Source organism: Colossoma macropomum, unplaced genomic scaffold (genome assembly GCF_904425465.1).
Source record: "Colossoma macropomum unplaced genomic scaffold, Colossoma_macropomum, whole genome shotgun sequence".
Classification (NCBI taxonomy): Eukaryota; Metazoa; Chordata; class Actinopteri; order Characiformes; family Serrasalmidae; genus Colossoma; species Colossoma macropomum.
Genome location: NW_023494793.1, coordinates 25,750,286 through 25,764,452, shown reverse-complemented (window position 1 = coordinate 25,764,452; position 14,167 = coordinate 25,750,286). Strand labels below are relative to the sequence as shown.

The 14,167-nt window shown below is 42.5% G+C and overlaps 1 protein-coding gene across 1 annotated transcript in view; it reads left to right on the top strand.

Moving 5' to 3' along the window:
* The window catches only part of plxnd1 (plexin D1), a 104,459-nt gene that overhangs the window by 88,963 nt on the left and 1,329 nt on the right, over nucleotides 1–14,167 (top strand). The window contains exons 25-35 of the mRNA XM_036578945.1: nucleotides 99–297; nucleotides 557–703; nucleotides 1,038–1,194; nucleotides 2,375–2,481; nucleotides 2,859–2,922; nucleotides 4,791–4,825; nucleotides 6,327–6,431; nucleotides 7,157–7,320; nucleotides 8,558–8,705; nucleotides 10,883–11,023; nucleotides 11,814–11,888. Of these exons, the coding sequence (XP_036434838.1) occupies nucleotides 99–297; nucleotides 557–703; nucleotides 1,038–1,194; nucleotides 2,375–2,481; nucleotides 2,859–2,922; nucleotides 4,791–4,825; nucleotides 6,327–6,431; nucleotides 7,157–7,320; nucleotides 8,558–8,705; nucleotides 10,883–11,023; nucleotides 11,814–11,888 (1,342 nt within the window). The remainder of the gene's footprint in view (nucleotides 1–98; nucleotides 298–556; nucleotides 704–1,037; nucleotides 1,195–2,374; nucleotides 2,482–2,858; nucleotides 2,923–4,790; nucleotides 4,826–6,326; nucleotides 6,432–7,156; nucleotides 7,321–8,557; nucleotides 8,706–10,882; nucleotides 11,024–11,813; nucleotides 11,889–14,167) is intronic.

Here is a 14,167-nt window from a genome sequence, read left to right as displayed (position 1 = left end):
TCTTCTTTTTTTTCTCCTTCCTGTCTTGCTCTCTGCAACCTTTTGATGTGTGTGTGTGTGTGTGTGTGTCCTGTCTGTCTGCCCATCTGTTTGTCCAGATGTAATCTGGCCTCGCTGCTCACCATCGCCCTCCACGGTAAACTGGAGTACTACACCAGCATCATGAAGGAGCTGCTGGTGGATTTGATTGACGCCTCGGCCTCCAAGAACCCCAAGCTGATGCTGCGGCGCACCGAGTCTGTCGTTGAGAAGATGCTGACCAACTGGATGTCCATCTGCATGTACAGCTACCTCAAGGTGAGAGGAAGAGGGAGAGGGAGAGAGATAGAAAGAGTCAAGCAATTAAAGCACAGATATGGGCTCAACGCCAGGGGTATTGCTTTGAAAACTGTTCTGCTACTGGTCAACTACATACTCCTAGTTCTGAATTTTTAAGTGTCTCCATTTGATGTAAATGCATTTAGAGTTTGAAATATATTATGGTTAGTTTCACACTATTTTTTTTTTGCATCTTTGCACTATTTGTTAAAGCCTTCTCATGATGTTTTTCTTCCAGGAGACAGTTGGTGAGCCTTTCTTCCTCCTCCTGTGTGCCATCAAACAACAGATCAACAAGGGCTCGATAGATGCTATCACGGGAAAGGCGCGGTATACCCTGAACGAGGAGTGGCTCCTGAGAGAGAACATCGAGGCCAAACCTCTGGTGAGCTTCTGGGTGATGCTCAAAGATGACATCAGTTCCAGTCTAGCAAAATGCCAGCTTGACACACTGTGTGTTCATCTTCCTTAAGGCACTGGACAGGATGTCTGATCAGCAAGTGATGCCTGCAGGAAGTTGGTTCATAGTTCATGTGATAAATGTTGTGACACTTGAATGTATCTCATTACAGCTTTGCTTTGAACATAATAGTTGAGGCTGGCATGCTGACTAAGTATGTAGCCTACAGATTACATTATTGAAAGCATTTTGAAACTTGCTTGAGGTAAAGCCTTTAAAGCTGCTTGTTGTACTGACATGTTGGTTGTATGCGTTCCAGAACATTAACGTGTCGTTCCAAGGCTTCGGAATGGACTCGGTGAGTGTGCGTGTGATGAATACAGACACCATCTGTCAGGTGAAGGAGAAGATTCTGGAAGCTTTCTATAAAAACCTGCCCTTCTCCCAGTGGCCTCGGGAAGAGGATGTTGACTTAGGTAAACAAACAACTCATCACAGAACTCCTGGCTACAGCCTGACCAATGAAAATACGGCTAACGAACTGAAGGTTTAAACAGATCAGGGTGTGCTCAGCAATTTGTGCGCAGTAAAAATACTTATTCAGAAATATACAGGCAGGGCATATACAAAGGCAATTCAGTGTGGTTTCAGCAGGAAAATGAATACAAAGTGCTTAAGAATGAAAAACAATAAAAATTAAGAGTAAAATTGTTAGTATTAGTCACGTCTTTTCCAGCACCCTAAATAAGATCATCAACTATAAGATATCAGTCAATCCATGGGATAACATTTAAACTCCAGGAGAACTGATTGAAACTTGGATATCAGTTGTACTCAAGTCTTTTCCAGCACCCTGAGTGAGGAAGATGACAGAGTTATAGCTTTCACTAGATGAGCGGCAGCTATAACAAGATTATACTTTGAAGCAACACACAAAACCTCTAAAATATGAAGCAGTCTTTGAGAGAAGAGTGTTAGCATTTACCCTCCAAAAGAGTTGAACTATTGAAAGTTGAGAGTTGAATTAAACCTAATATAATCAATGCACTGATACCTTATAATTGGGCCTTTTCCAGCACTAAGCCAGAAAGATGATCAAGTTATTCTTCCAAGTAAAATATAACCTCTAAGATATTAATCAGTCCTTGGGATCACAGTGCTAGCATTCAGCTTTCAAGATAATAAAAGTCCTAAAAAGATACAAACTGCAATTGCTTAAAGAAATAAAACAAATAATTAAAAGAAAGTACAAAGTCTAGACAAGGGTAGTTCAAAGTGCTTTAGAGACATAAAAACAAATTTAAAAACATTAAAAAATAGTAACAAAGAAATATGTTATCTGTGGTGCAAAATTAGTCATAGTAGCTGGTGGCCAAGTTCTGTAACTTCCATAAATGTAACTTTTATTAAATGTTATCTTTTGGCCATGAATTTCAGGATGTTTCCCGGCACTTGTTTTGAGAAGAGTTATGTAATTTCAGATAAAAGTGTTTGAGTGAGTTTATTGTGCCCATTGTAAGAACAAGGAGCGAGTTGCCTACTTTGTGAGGAGACTTAAAGGCAATAACAAAAGGCATTTGCAAAGGTATTCAACGGCCAATACAGAGTTTTACGGCGTCTTTGAAAACCATTGTAATTTTCTCATTTCCCCCCCAGAGTGGTTTCCTGGGGGCGGCTGCAGCAGCAGAATTCTTCAGGATCTGGATAACACCTCTGTAATGGAAGACGGCAGGAAGAAGCTCAACACCGTGTTTCACTACAAGGTGTGTGTGTCAGCCACAATAAATGTCAGTTTTCAGATTTAAGCCCTCTCAGATCTCCTCCCAGCGTGAAGCGGGAGACAAAAAGAAACAGAGGGAGGACAAGATTGAACGAGAGAATGTGTGTGTAAACAGTCGTGACCTTAGCGCTCTTAGCGGCGTGACTGTTTACCTTGAGAGCTGCCACAGAGAACGAGCTGTGAATGGTCTGTTGTGTATGTGGGTGTCCATGCATGCAGTGTTGGTTCAGTGAAAAAGCTGTCCAACTCGTTACCCAGTGTGTAAACTTCTTCAACTTAATGAGTGCTTTCTCACTTGAGTGGAGCGCAATGTCTCCCGCCCTTATGAACTTTAACCTTTTGTCCTTTCACCCTGTACAGATTCCTGAGGGGGCGTCACTTGCCATGAGCATGAAAGACAAGAGAGAGAACACACTGGGCAGAGGTAATGACCATGACTGCATATGTGTATGTCGCTGTCAGGTCCAGCTGGATGGATGTGCTCTGCTGACTCATAACTTCTTCCTCACCTGCTTTTTCAAACAGAGATTACTTCTTTATTTCACATTACATTACACATAGTAGTGGCTACATTTCTAGTCCTATATCAGAAATATCTCAAAGACTGCATTTTATTACTTATGGAAAATGTCCAAAATAAGACGTATGCTATCCCTAAAATATAGATCCAAATCCAGCAAAACGTTGTAGTCCATTTAGATCACTTCACTCCGCTGAGGCAGGCTTACTGCAAACTCCAAGGGTCTCTCACAGCTCAGTTGGTGGAAGAACATTTTCTTATATTGCTTCTAAACTCTGTAATAGAAATTCACAGAATTGTAGGAATGCACGCTTGATATGTGTTTTAAATCTAGATTAAAAACATATTTGTTTAGGCTAGCATGTGCCTAGAAGCGCTTTGGCTTGCTCCTGTTTGTAATTGTGCTGTTATTTCAGTTGGAGTGTAGTGTTTTACTTACATATCTGTGTAAAGCAATGAGAATAAGATTCAGTATTAGTGTTAGTTAAGGTTCAGGAGATTCAGGTTTAGGGTTTGGTAGGGTTCCAGAGATTAAGGATTTTGTAGGGTTCCAGAGATTCAGGGTTTAGTAGTGTTCCAGAGATTAAGGGTTTGCCAGGTTTCCCGAGATTCAGGGTTTGGTAGGGTTCCAGTGATTCAGGTTTAGGGTTTGAGAGGGTTCCAGGGATACAGATTTAGGGTTTGAGAGGATTTCAGAAATTCAGGTTTAGGGTGTGAGAGGATTTTAGAGATTCAGGTTTAGGGTTTGAGAGGGTTCCAGAGATTCAGGTTTAGGGTTTGAGACGGTTCCAGAGATACAGGTTTAGGGTTTGAGAGGATTTCAGAGATTCAGGTTTAGGGTTTGAGAGGGTTCCAGAGATTCAGGTTTAGGGTTTGAGAGGATTTCAGAGATTCAGGTTTAGGGTTTGAGAGGGTTCCAGAGATACAGGTTTAGGGTTTGAGAGGGTTCCAGAGATACAGGTTTAGGGTTTGAGAGGGTTCCAGAGATTCAGGTTTAGGGTTTGGCAGGATTCCAGAGGTTAAGGGGTTGCCAGGTTTCCAGAGATTCAGGGTTTTGTTGGGTTCCAGAGGTTCACGTTTATGGTTTTGCAGGGTTTCAGAAATTAAGGATTTTTTAGGTTTCCAGAGATTCAGGGTTTGGTTGGGTTGCAGTGTTGTAATGGGTAATTACAATATATATTTCAGCTTCATATTCCTGAAGAACTTGAAATATTAAAAAATTATCTTACAATGTTTTCTGGGGTCTAAATTATAGTATTTCAGTCCACATTGTATAAGTTATTATTGAATAAAATATCAGCAGTTATAAATATGACAAGTATAAGTATTTAACCGTAGTGGATGCACACACACTAATATATGTCACTTTTCCAGCTTTGAATAAATCTAAACAAAGGAAGCACTAAATTCCTGAAGGCCAGACCGACACAGACAAACACACACACCTCATAATGAGGCTACATACAAAAATCTGCTCTTGTTTGGTAATGTTTGTAAACCAGAGAAAGTCAATGTCTGTTGTAATCATGGTGAGGTACTAAAGCTCATTAGACCGGCTCCACTACCAATCAGCGTGTCTCCTCTCTTGACCTCGTTAACGCACGCACACACATGAAACACCGACGCACATGGACTCCTCAGCTTTTCTGTCATTAACCTTCCCCTCATTTTAGCATTTTACTTTCTCTCCTTTAATTATATTCTTTCTTTTCTATCATTGTCTCTATGTCTTAAGTCTGGCTTACTGAGTAATTGCACTTTTCTCTGTGCAGCTAAAGACTTGGACACGGAGAAGTATGTTCATCTGGTAAGTGTTTTTCTCTCGCTTACACACACGTATACACACACAGTATTATTGAGGTCTGTGGTTGATTATGCAGGTTTTCCACAAAGCCTTGAGGTACTGCTGTGTAATTGCAATCTTCAGAGCGATGACAAGGAGGGAGAGAGAAAGACGGGAGAGAGACAGACTTAGTAGACTATGCTTTGACTAATGTAACAATAGTTTGTAAGATTCAGTTCACTTTCAACTGACATCATGAATTTGCCTCAAATCTTTTTGCATCAGAAAAAATCTTTTTAAAATCATGCTAGCACTTCAATAACACACTTTCTTATTTCCCAGTTTCCTTTCATTGAACTCAAAGTCATAAGCTGAAAAGTTACTACACTAAACAGCTCTACTAAAAGTCATCACCAGAGAACTTGTAGAGAGGAGAAGTACCATTCTGTAATGTCTTTCAGGTTTCTTCAATGCTAGAGGGCGCTCCCGAGCGAGTCCAAAATGAATGGGTTAAGAAGGAGCATTTGAGCAAAATCAGTTTATAAATACTCAAACATTTTTAATGTCGGGGGCTCCCGAGTGGTGCAACCGTCTAAGCGTTGGCCCTATCATCAGGAAATCGCGAGTTCGATCCCTGGTGATGCTACAGCCATCCGTAGCCGGGAGTCCGAGAGAGCACAATTGGCCTCGCTCTCTCTGGGTGGGTAGGATGGCCCCTCCTTCTCCCCCCATCACTCAGCGCGATGCTAGTCAGCGCAGGCGTCTGTTAGCTGACGTAACAGATCTGGCGGTTGGCGCTTTCCTCCGAGCGCGTTCGGCTGTCCAATGAGGTTGCGTGAGTGGCAGTTCGAAAAGAAGCAGTGGTTGGCTTCACAGGTCTCGGAGGAAGTCTGTGTTAGCCTTCACCCTCCTAGCGTTGATAGCATCGTGTGATTAGGGGAGTCCTAACTAGCGGGTTGAATTGGAGATGACTAAATTGGGGAGAAAATCGGGTAAAAAAAAAACATTTTTAATGTTAAGGATTACAATCATTTCCTGAACACTAAAACGAGCTTTTGAACTCGAGTTATAGGAGTTCATGAAGTCATAGAGCGCGAACAGCCAATGAGCGGCTCCGCTTGCCAACCAATAAGCACTCAGTAGCAGTAATGTTGCATCCTGCTGCCCAAAACTTGTTTGCTGTAGAAAAAAGGAAACATACCAGCAAGTTTCCTTCACTTTTTAGTGAAATACATCCTTCTATTTTCTAAATTTAAAGGAAAGTTCTGGGCAAGTCATAAGAAACTATCTAGTTTTTTAACTTTTCGTTTTTAGCTGTTAGCGCCATTCAGCCCCATTCATTTAGGACTTGCTCGCAGGTGCCCTCTGCTATTTTGCAGTCATGTTTTTAATATAAAAGGGGAAATGGGAAGTGGCCAGGCTTCTCATTAACTGGCTCTGGTCATCATTCTCAGTTTATTATTCATTTACCCACAATTCTTAGCATCTTTACTTACCTATCTTCACTGTCTTATGACGGACGCAGGTCCCACCGCACGATGAACTCGCGGAAACCAAGAAGTCTCATAGGCACAGTCACAGGAAGAAGGTGTTGCCTGAGATTTACCTGACACGTCTACTTTCCACTAAGGTAAGATTCAAGAAGGATTAAATTCAGTAAGATTGAATATGTCTGTTTTACAGAGATATTAAGGCAGATCACTTGGGCAGATACTCATGCTATAGACACAAACAATTTCTGGAAGTGGGAGGATGTTTCAAATACACTGTTGGTCGAAAAGTGGTTCAGAAACTCCTTCTAACAAGTGGATTCGGCTAGTGAAGGCACACAAACACATTACTGACACAGTGTTCAATTGCACATACACAGCCGTTCAATCTCCATAGAAAAGTATTGGCAGCAGAATGAGACACTTTGGAGCAGCTGCACCATCATGCACAAAGCCAAGCTTTGACTAGACCCTACCATTAGGCAGTGGAGCAGTGGGAACATGTTTTCTACAGTGATGAAGCACCTTCAAACAGTGCTGGGATGAATTGGAACACCGTTTTGCAAGCCAGACCTAATCAGCCAACGTCAGCGCATGACCTCAGCATTGCTTTTGTGGCTGGATGAAATCAAATCTGAGCATTTAGGGGAAAGCTTTTAAAAGAGGAGTAGATGCTGTTATTGCAGCAAAAAAAGGGCCAACTACCTACAAATGCATTTGATTTTAGAAGAAATGAAAGACAAGAGGGTGAAGATGCAACATAATGTACAAACCATTTTTTTAAGTCAGTCCAAATAGCAATGCTTATTCAGACATTGATAAAATGTGAGTTTAAATCCAGTTTCTCATTGCTGCCTCTACACAGGGAACACTTCAAAAGTTCCTGGACGACCTCTTCCAGGCTATCCTTAGCATCCCGCAAGAAAGGCCCCCACTGGCCGTGAAGTATTTTTTTGATTTCCTAGAAGAACAGGCAGACAAACGGGGGATCACAGACCTGGACACGCTGCACATCTGGAAGACCAACAGGTATAGACCATTCAGTTTTGCCAGGAAGCGTAGAAGCTAGTCATTTAATTGCCTTGTTAAGAGAGCTTAGATAATGATAGATCTGTGAAAAAGGATTAGGTAAGGTAGGGTTAACGAAATTCAGGCTTAGGCCTAAGGTAGGGCTCATCTGATTCATGCTCAGGCTTAGGTGGGATCACAAACATTCAGACTTAGGGTTAGGTAGGGTTCCAGAGATTCAGGGTTTGGTAGGTTTCCAGAGATTCACAGTTTGGTAATGTTCCACAGATTCTGGCTTAGGGCTTGGTAGGGTTATAGAGATTCAGAGAGGGGTAGGGTTTCAGAGATTCAGGGTTTGGTAGGGTTGTAGAGATTCTTGGTTTAGTAGGGTTCCAGAGATTCACAGTTTGGTAGGGTTCCAGCGATTCGTGGTTTGTTAAGGTTCCAGAGATTCTGGCTTAGGGCCTGGTAGGGTTATAGAAATTCAGAAAATGGTAGGGTTCCAGAGGTTCAGGGTTTGGTAGGGTTCCAGCAATTCATGGTTTGGTAAGGTTGCCACTTCAGGAGGTGGTCTGCAATACATTTGAGCCACGTGTTATAGCAGCTAAACACATCCATCTCTTCAAGACACAGCCGGGTACAACCGAAACTCTTTCCCATGCAGTGGACGATAAACATGGAGGACGCATGGTAAGACACAGGATGAAACAAAATGCTTAACAGCAGTATGGAGAGACACTACTGTGCAAAACAAACTGAAGATGACTAAATAAACAGTTGGTAATTTGTTGCCGCATAACAAGCAGATTTGCATTTTCCGTCCCACACAGCAATCAGATTTCAGTCCGACTAACCAAAGACGCATTTGACTACCAAGTGTAAATGCATGTGGCTAAAATCTTATCAGGATACAATGAGGATACTCATACAATGAGGTCACATGAAGTGACCAGGTGTAAACTGGGTCTTAAGTAGGATTCAAGAGACCCACGTTTAGGAAGAATTCAAGAGATTCAAGCTTCGGATAAGGTAGGGTTAAGAAATTAAATTCAGGTTTAGGGTTAGGTAGAGTTCCAGAGAATCAGGCTTAGGTGGGGTTGAAGTGAGTTCAAGAGAGTATAAAAGCTTCGAGTATGTGGGCCAAAGGGGGACTGTATTTATGACACCAGTGTATATTACTTTTTTGGTGAGGTGGTGAGAAGTTGACTGATGTTCTCTCTCTCCCTCTCTCTCTCTCTCTCTCTTTCTCTCTGTCTAGTTTGCCTCTGCGTTTCTGGGTGAACATTCTGAAGAACCCCCAGTTCGTGTTTGACATTGATAAGACAGATCACATGGACGCTTGTCTTTCTGTCATAGCTCAGGCTTTTATTGACGCATGCTCCATCTCTGACCTACAGCTGGGGAAGGTAAAGAGACACGCACACACATATAACACAATACTCCGGTACGCCTTGCCTCATCTGGAATCCATTCTCAAACTGTTGTCAACACACACATGCAATGTCTGCTCCTGCACCTGGGCAAAGTTAGTATTAGGTATCTCTGTTAACATCTATCTTCAAATCTGTCAGTCGCTCTAGTGTGTGTCCAAGAGAGCCTCTAACCCCTCATACTTTAAATAACCCGCTCACTCCTTCACCCCCTAAATAAACTCCTCATTCCCTCAGTACTGTCAACCTACACGGCTCCACAGCTCCTAGACTTAGCTGAGATTCAATGGGTGTCATGAGTGCTGCGCATCAAAGAGCTCATCAGTTGGCTCTTTGAAAGTGGCAACAGTCTTATTCTACTCACGTTCTGCACTGGCTAAAAGGTCCATTTCCATGAAATAATGCAGCACATTTTCAAAAGACAGAATGCAAATGCATGGAGACTCATCAAGGTTACAATAAAATTGGCTACAGCTAGCTAGCATTTAACTTTACTCACATAGACAGAAGGAGAGTTGCAGGTTTGTGGTTCTACAGTTACCAGATATGAGTGACCATGAATATAAAATCGCTTACATATTTTTAAAAAGGTGATAAAAGGGCTGTCAGCGCAAGAGCAGTGCAGCTGGGTAAGCTAACTCATGTCAGCTCAGCGAGGAGAAATAATAAAATATTGTTTGAAAAAGTAACTGAGAAGTTTGCAAAGATGAAATGTATGAAAGTGACTTTGCAGGCCTGCCGCTTATGGCTAATTTGTTTTTGTTATAGCTTAAGTTAATTAAATGTTGGGACAAAACCGCATATCTCTAAAATGGTAGTTAATAAAACAAGATATTTTTCCAAGTAACTTTGGACTATTCATTTTGAAATTTTAATATAATGAGAAGTTCAACTGAATTTTCGAATTATGGGAAAAATTAAATGACAGTAAAGGACATGCAGCGTTTTCTTCAGACACTGACAATGTACATTCTTTTTTTCAGTAGCTTCCCCATGTAATGAAAAGAGAAACCCCGCCTCTGCTTCTAAGCTTCATCTGTCAGTGTACTGTTAGCTTTTCACCCCAAAAATGTGGAATCGTCCTGCAACAGGTCTATTTGTCACACACTCTCTCTCACACACACACACACACATCATTTGAGCCGTATCTTTGATGTCTGTTGCTCAAGGTCACCAACATGAAGATTCTCATGTTCACAGTCTTAGTCTCCTAAATCAGCCTGTCTCTCTCTCTCTCTCTCTCGCTCACACACACACACACACACACACACACACACACACACACACACACACACACACACACACACACACACAGACTCAGACTCAGACTGACCTTCAGCTTCTGGATTCCTGACTGTCTCACTTCTCATCTCCCGAGTCCAAAACACTCTTCTAACAGAGGCTTCACGCTGAAACACACACACGCAGTCCTGTCTCTCTTCCTCTCTTAGTGATCAGATCAGCGATAGTGAAGTCTGTGCATGAGCAGAATTAGCTGTGTGTGTATGTGTGAAGTGTTTTCTCAAAGGTAGTGCAGGCAGGAGAGAGGAAAGAGAGCAATGTCAAAGGTTAGAGGTCACCAGACAGATGGAAATCGCACAGGAAGTGAATTGGTGGATAACAGGAAAGCAAGAAAAATAGAGAGAGAGAGACAGAGAGATATAGAGAGAGTGCATTTGCAGAAAGATTGCTCTTTCAAGGATAAGTCATTTTTAATTGTCATCCTCCGGGTTAATAAACCTCCTGCTTTTCAACACAGAAGCATGAAAAGCATCCAACACTGAAAAAAAAACACTTTGTTAATGTGAAGATTGTGACTCCACAATCTCACTGATCAAACCTCCATTTGGAAAAACAGGAGCTGCAGAATTAACGTCACCTGTTACATCACTTCACCTCCCAACTGAATATCTGATTAGCATAACACTGAAATGAATCCAGCCTTTCTGCACTTTGGTCAGTTATACTTTTTGAACGTGTTGATCTGCAGGTGTGTTGGAATCCGTTACTTACAAATCTGGCCTGCAAAACTCGTTTCCCAGTTTCATAGAAGTACATACTGAGAATTAAAAGCGCTGAGCTGGAAATAAACTGTAGATTAGAGAAACCACAAATCTGCCACTAATTGGTCGCATTTACATTTGTATTCACAGGACTCTCCCACCAATAAGCTGCTGTATGCTAAAGAGATTCCAGAGTATAAGAAGAGAGTGCAGTGCTACTACAAACAGATCCAAGAGATGGCACCTCTCAGCGAGCAGGAGATGAACGCCCACCTAGCCGAGGAGTCACGGGTGAGTGTCAGAGCACATGGCAAAGCTTTCACATTAACAGACAGCCAGAAATGCTAATGTTGCTAATATAAATAACGACTAGTAGGAGTCCAGTTTTATGCAAATGGGTTTCTGCAAACTGGTTGCCTTTATCTGACACTGTTAACCACATTGGTGTTTTTTGAGGGGGAAACACAAGCGCTGTGTAGAATGTCATGCAAATTCTGCATAATTCCATTGAGATGTAAACAATGAGTGGTTTTGATGGGAAAGTGCATAAAAACTCAAATTTCCTTTGCAGTGGGGGTGACAGGAATCAGGTTAAGATGTCTGCAATGTGAATGTAGTCATTTTATTTACTGTCCAAATCAACAAGTGAATATATCTTCACAAGTTTTTATATGTAATGTTGATTGGGTTAAAATAGTTGTAATTCTGAAAACGTGTTTTTTTGGGCATTATTTTGCCTTATTATGCCTTAAATATATCTCTGGATTTGAAAAAATAAGTTGTAGGCCAAAAGTTTTCTCAAAACTATCGTAAAACAGCATATTCATACGCATTTCATGTAATAGCTTTCTGTGAGGGAACTTCTTGTAGCATTAAACGCTCTGGCTTGGTTTTTGTCAGCACCACTGAACAAATCTGACTCGATTACTTTCCCTAGAAAAAATGACTTGGTTTACATCTTAACCATTTAATTATGCAGAAATATTATTATACATAATAACTTTATAAGTTTGATACAGAATCAAATGGTAGAGAATGCTTCTGTTTAACTGTTTATCTATGTGTTCTTTATGTTTAACAGAAATACAGGAATGAGTTCAACACCAACTTAGCCCTTACTGAAATCTACAAATACGCCAAGAGATACCGCACTCAGGTACGGCATTGTTACAACTTGCTTTCTAGAGTGAAATGGAGGAGTCATAGGGTTTATGGTTCAGACAGTAGACCTTTATAACACTCTGACAAAAAACTTATGCACACACACGCACTATGCCCGAAAGTGTGCCCTCTTTCCATCTCACCTGCAGTAAAACCAGTGTGTGTGTGTGTGTGTGTGTGTCCTGGCACCCTGATGCTAATCCGCAGGGCTGTTTTAATGCCCATTCTTCAGGCGCAGCAGGGCTGGAGCGGCGCAGTGAAACAGGGCTGATTGCGAGCGCGTGTGATTGAGCTCATTCTCTGTGGGCGCAGTGCTAAGTGAATGGGCTCTGTGGGACATGAAAGAGGAACTGCATGGGGGTTTGGAAAAACAGCAGCTTAGCTGGAACTGCTGCTTATTGTGAGGGTGCACTGTGTGTGACGCTGTGGGTGCGTGCGTGTGTAAAGTGGCCAAATTGTTCCCGGTTTCTCTCTTCTCTTGCCACATAGCCAGATGGCGAGGTAGCGTTGTATAAGCAAGGTGAAGGTCAGGAAAGCATAAATGCATCTGAAAAAAAATGGCACCCTTTCATTACTAAGCTTTTTTCTTCTACCGTGTCGCGGACACACCTGTCATTATTACTTAAATCAGTAACCGTAGCAGTAAGACGCCAGTTATTAAGACTTTTGAAAAAGGCCAAACAATAAAAGTGGACTCTACTCATAGAGTTTAACCAGACATTAACAAACAGCTTGGGGAATCCAGTCGTAAGTGGACAGCACTAAGTACAGGCGTGGACGTGGTTCAGGAGGACGTGGTCAGGGACACATATGACCACTTAACATTTGTGTCCGATTGCAAAAAGGACCGTCTTGATCAGCCCTGTCATCACAGCAGAGATGAAAACAGCAGCGTAGTTTCTTTCCTCTTCTTCTCTCCTGTTTGTTTCCCTGTTGCATAAGCAACACATGCAGTCTAAACATTTTTAACAACCAATTATGCTGTCCATTGGGGAAAAACAGAAGCTCAAATACAAATTCAGGGAACTGGAAAAGCAATTCCAAAAAAAAATTTGAACCAAAGATTTTGTTGCTATTGTATCTAGTAGTGCCAGTGGGTAGCCCTGTCGCCTCACAGCAAGAATGGCCTGGGTTCGATTTCCAGCCGGGTGACCAGGGTCGTTTCTGTGTGGAGTTTGCCTGTTCTCCCCGTGTCTGCGTGGGTTTCCTCCGGGTACTCCGGTTTCCTCCCACAGTCCAAAAACATGCAGTCAGGCCAATTGGACAAGCTAAAATTGCCCCTAGGTGTGAGTGTGTGTGAATGTGTATGTCTGTCTGTCTGCCCTGTGATGGACTGGTGACCTGTCCAGGGTGTATCCTGCCTTCCGCCCAATGACAGCTGGGATAGGCTCCAGCACCCCACCGTGACCCAGAAGGATAAGCGGTTTAGATGATGTATGTATGTATGTATGTATGTATGTATGTATCTAGTAGCCTTGGCCGCAGGCTGGGACAGGCGGCAGCAGTAATGTAGTCACTGTACTGGTCTGTAGTGGTGAAGAGGGAGCTGAGCCATAAGGAAAAGCTCTCTGTTTACCAGTCAGTCTACATCCCGACCCTCACATATGGTCATGAGCTGTGGGTAATGACCGAAAGATTGAGATCACGAATACAAGCAGCGGAAATGAGCCAGGGTGGTGGGCTACACTCTACTTGACAGGGTGAGGAGCTCAGTCATCCGGGAGAAGCTCAGAGTAGAGCCGCTACTCCTCCACAATGAGAGGAGTGAGTTGAGGTGGTGCGGGCATCTGATCAGAATGCCGCTCCTGGCCGCCTCCCGGTGCAGGTTTGCCAGGCACGACCTACAGGGACAAGACCCTGAGGTCATCCTAGGATCGCCAAGTTAGAGTGTGAGCCACTTGGGGTCCCCTGGAATGAGCTGGAAGTTGTGGAGGACAGGGTCGTCTGGGATTCTTTGCTCTCCCAACTGCTACTGGTTTAATTGGTTTAAGATGATGATGATGTTGATGATAAATCTACCGTGAGTAGCAAATGTGTTACCAGCCAGTCAATGCTGGAGTAACTAGCCAACACTGGACCCCCAGAATACCAGGGGGGATTTTGCACACTGACTGCAACACACTTTTCTCTGACGACAAATGCAGTGAGAGACTGATGCAGTAAATGTGTACAATACCCTTCCTTCAGTCCTGAAATCTGATCATAAGTGGTCACTGGAGATGTATTTTAAACACATGGACAACAAAAAACAAAAAAACACCACTCAATATAGAT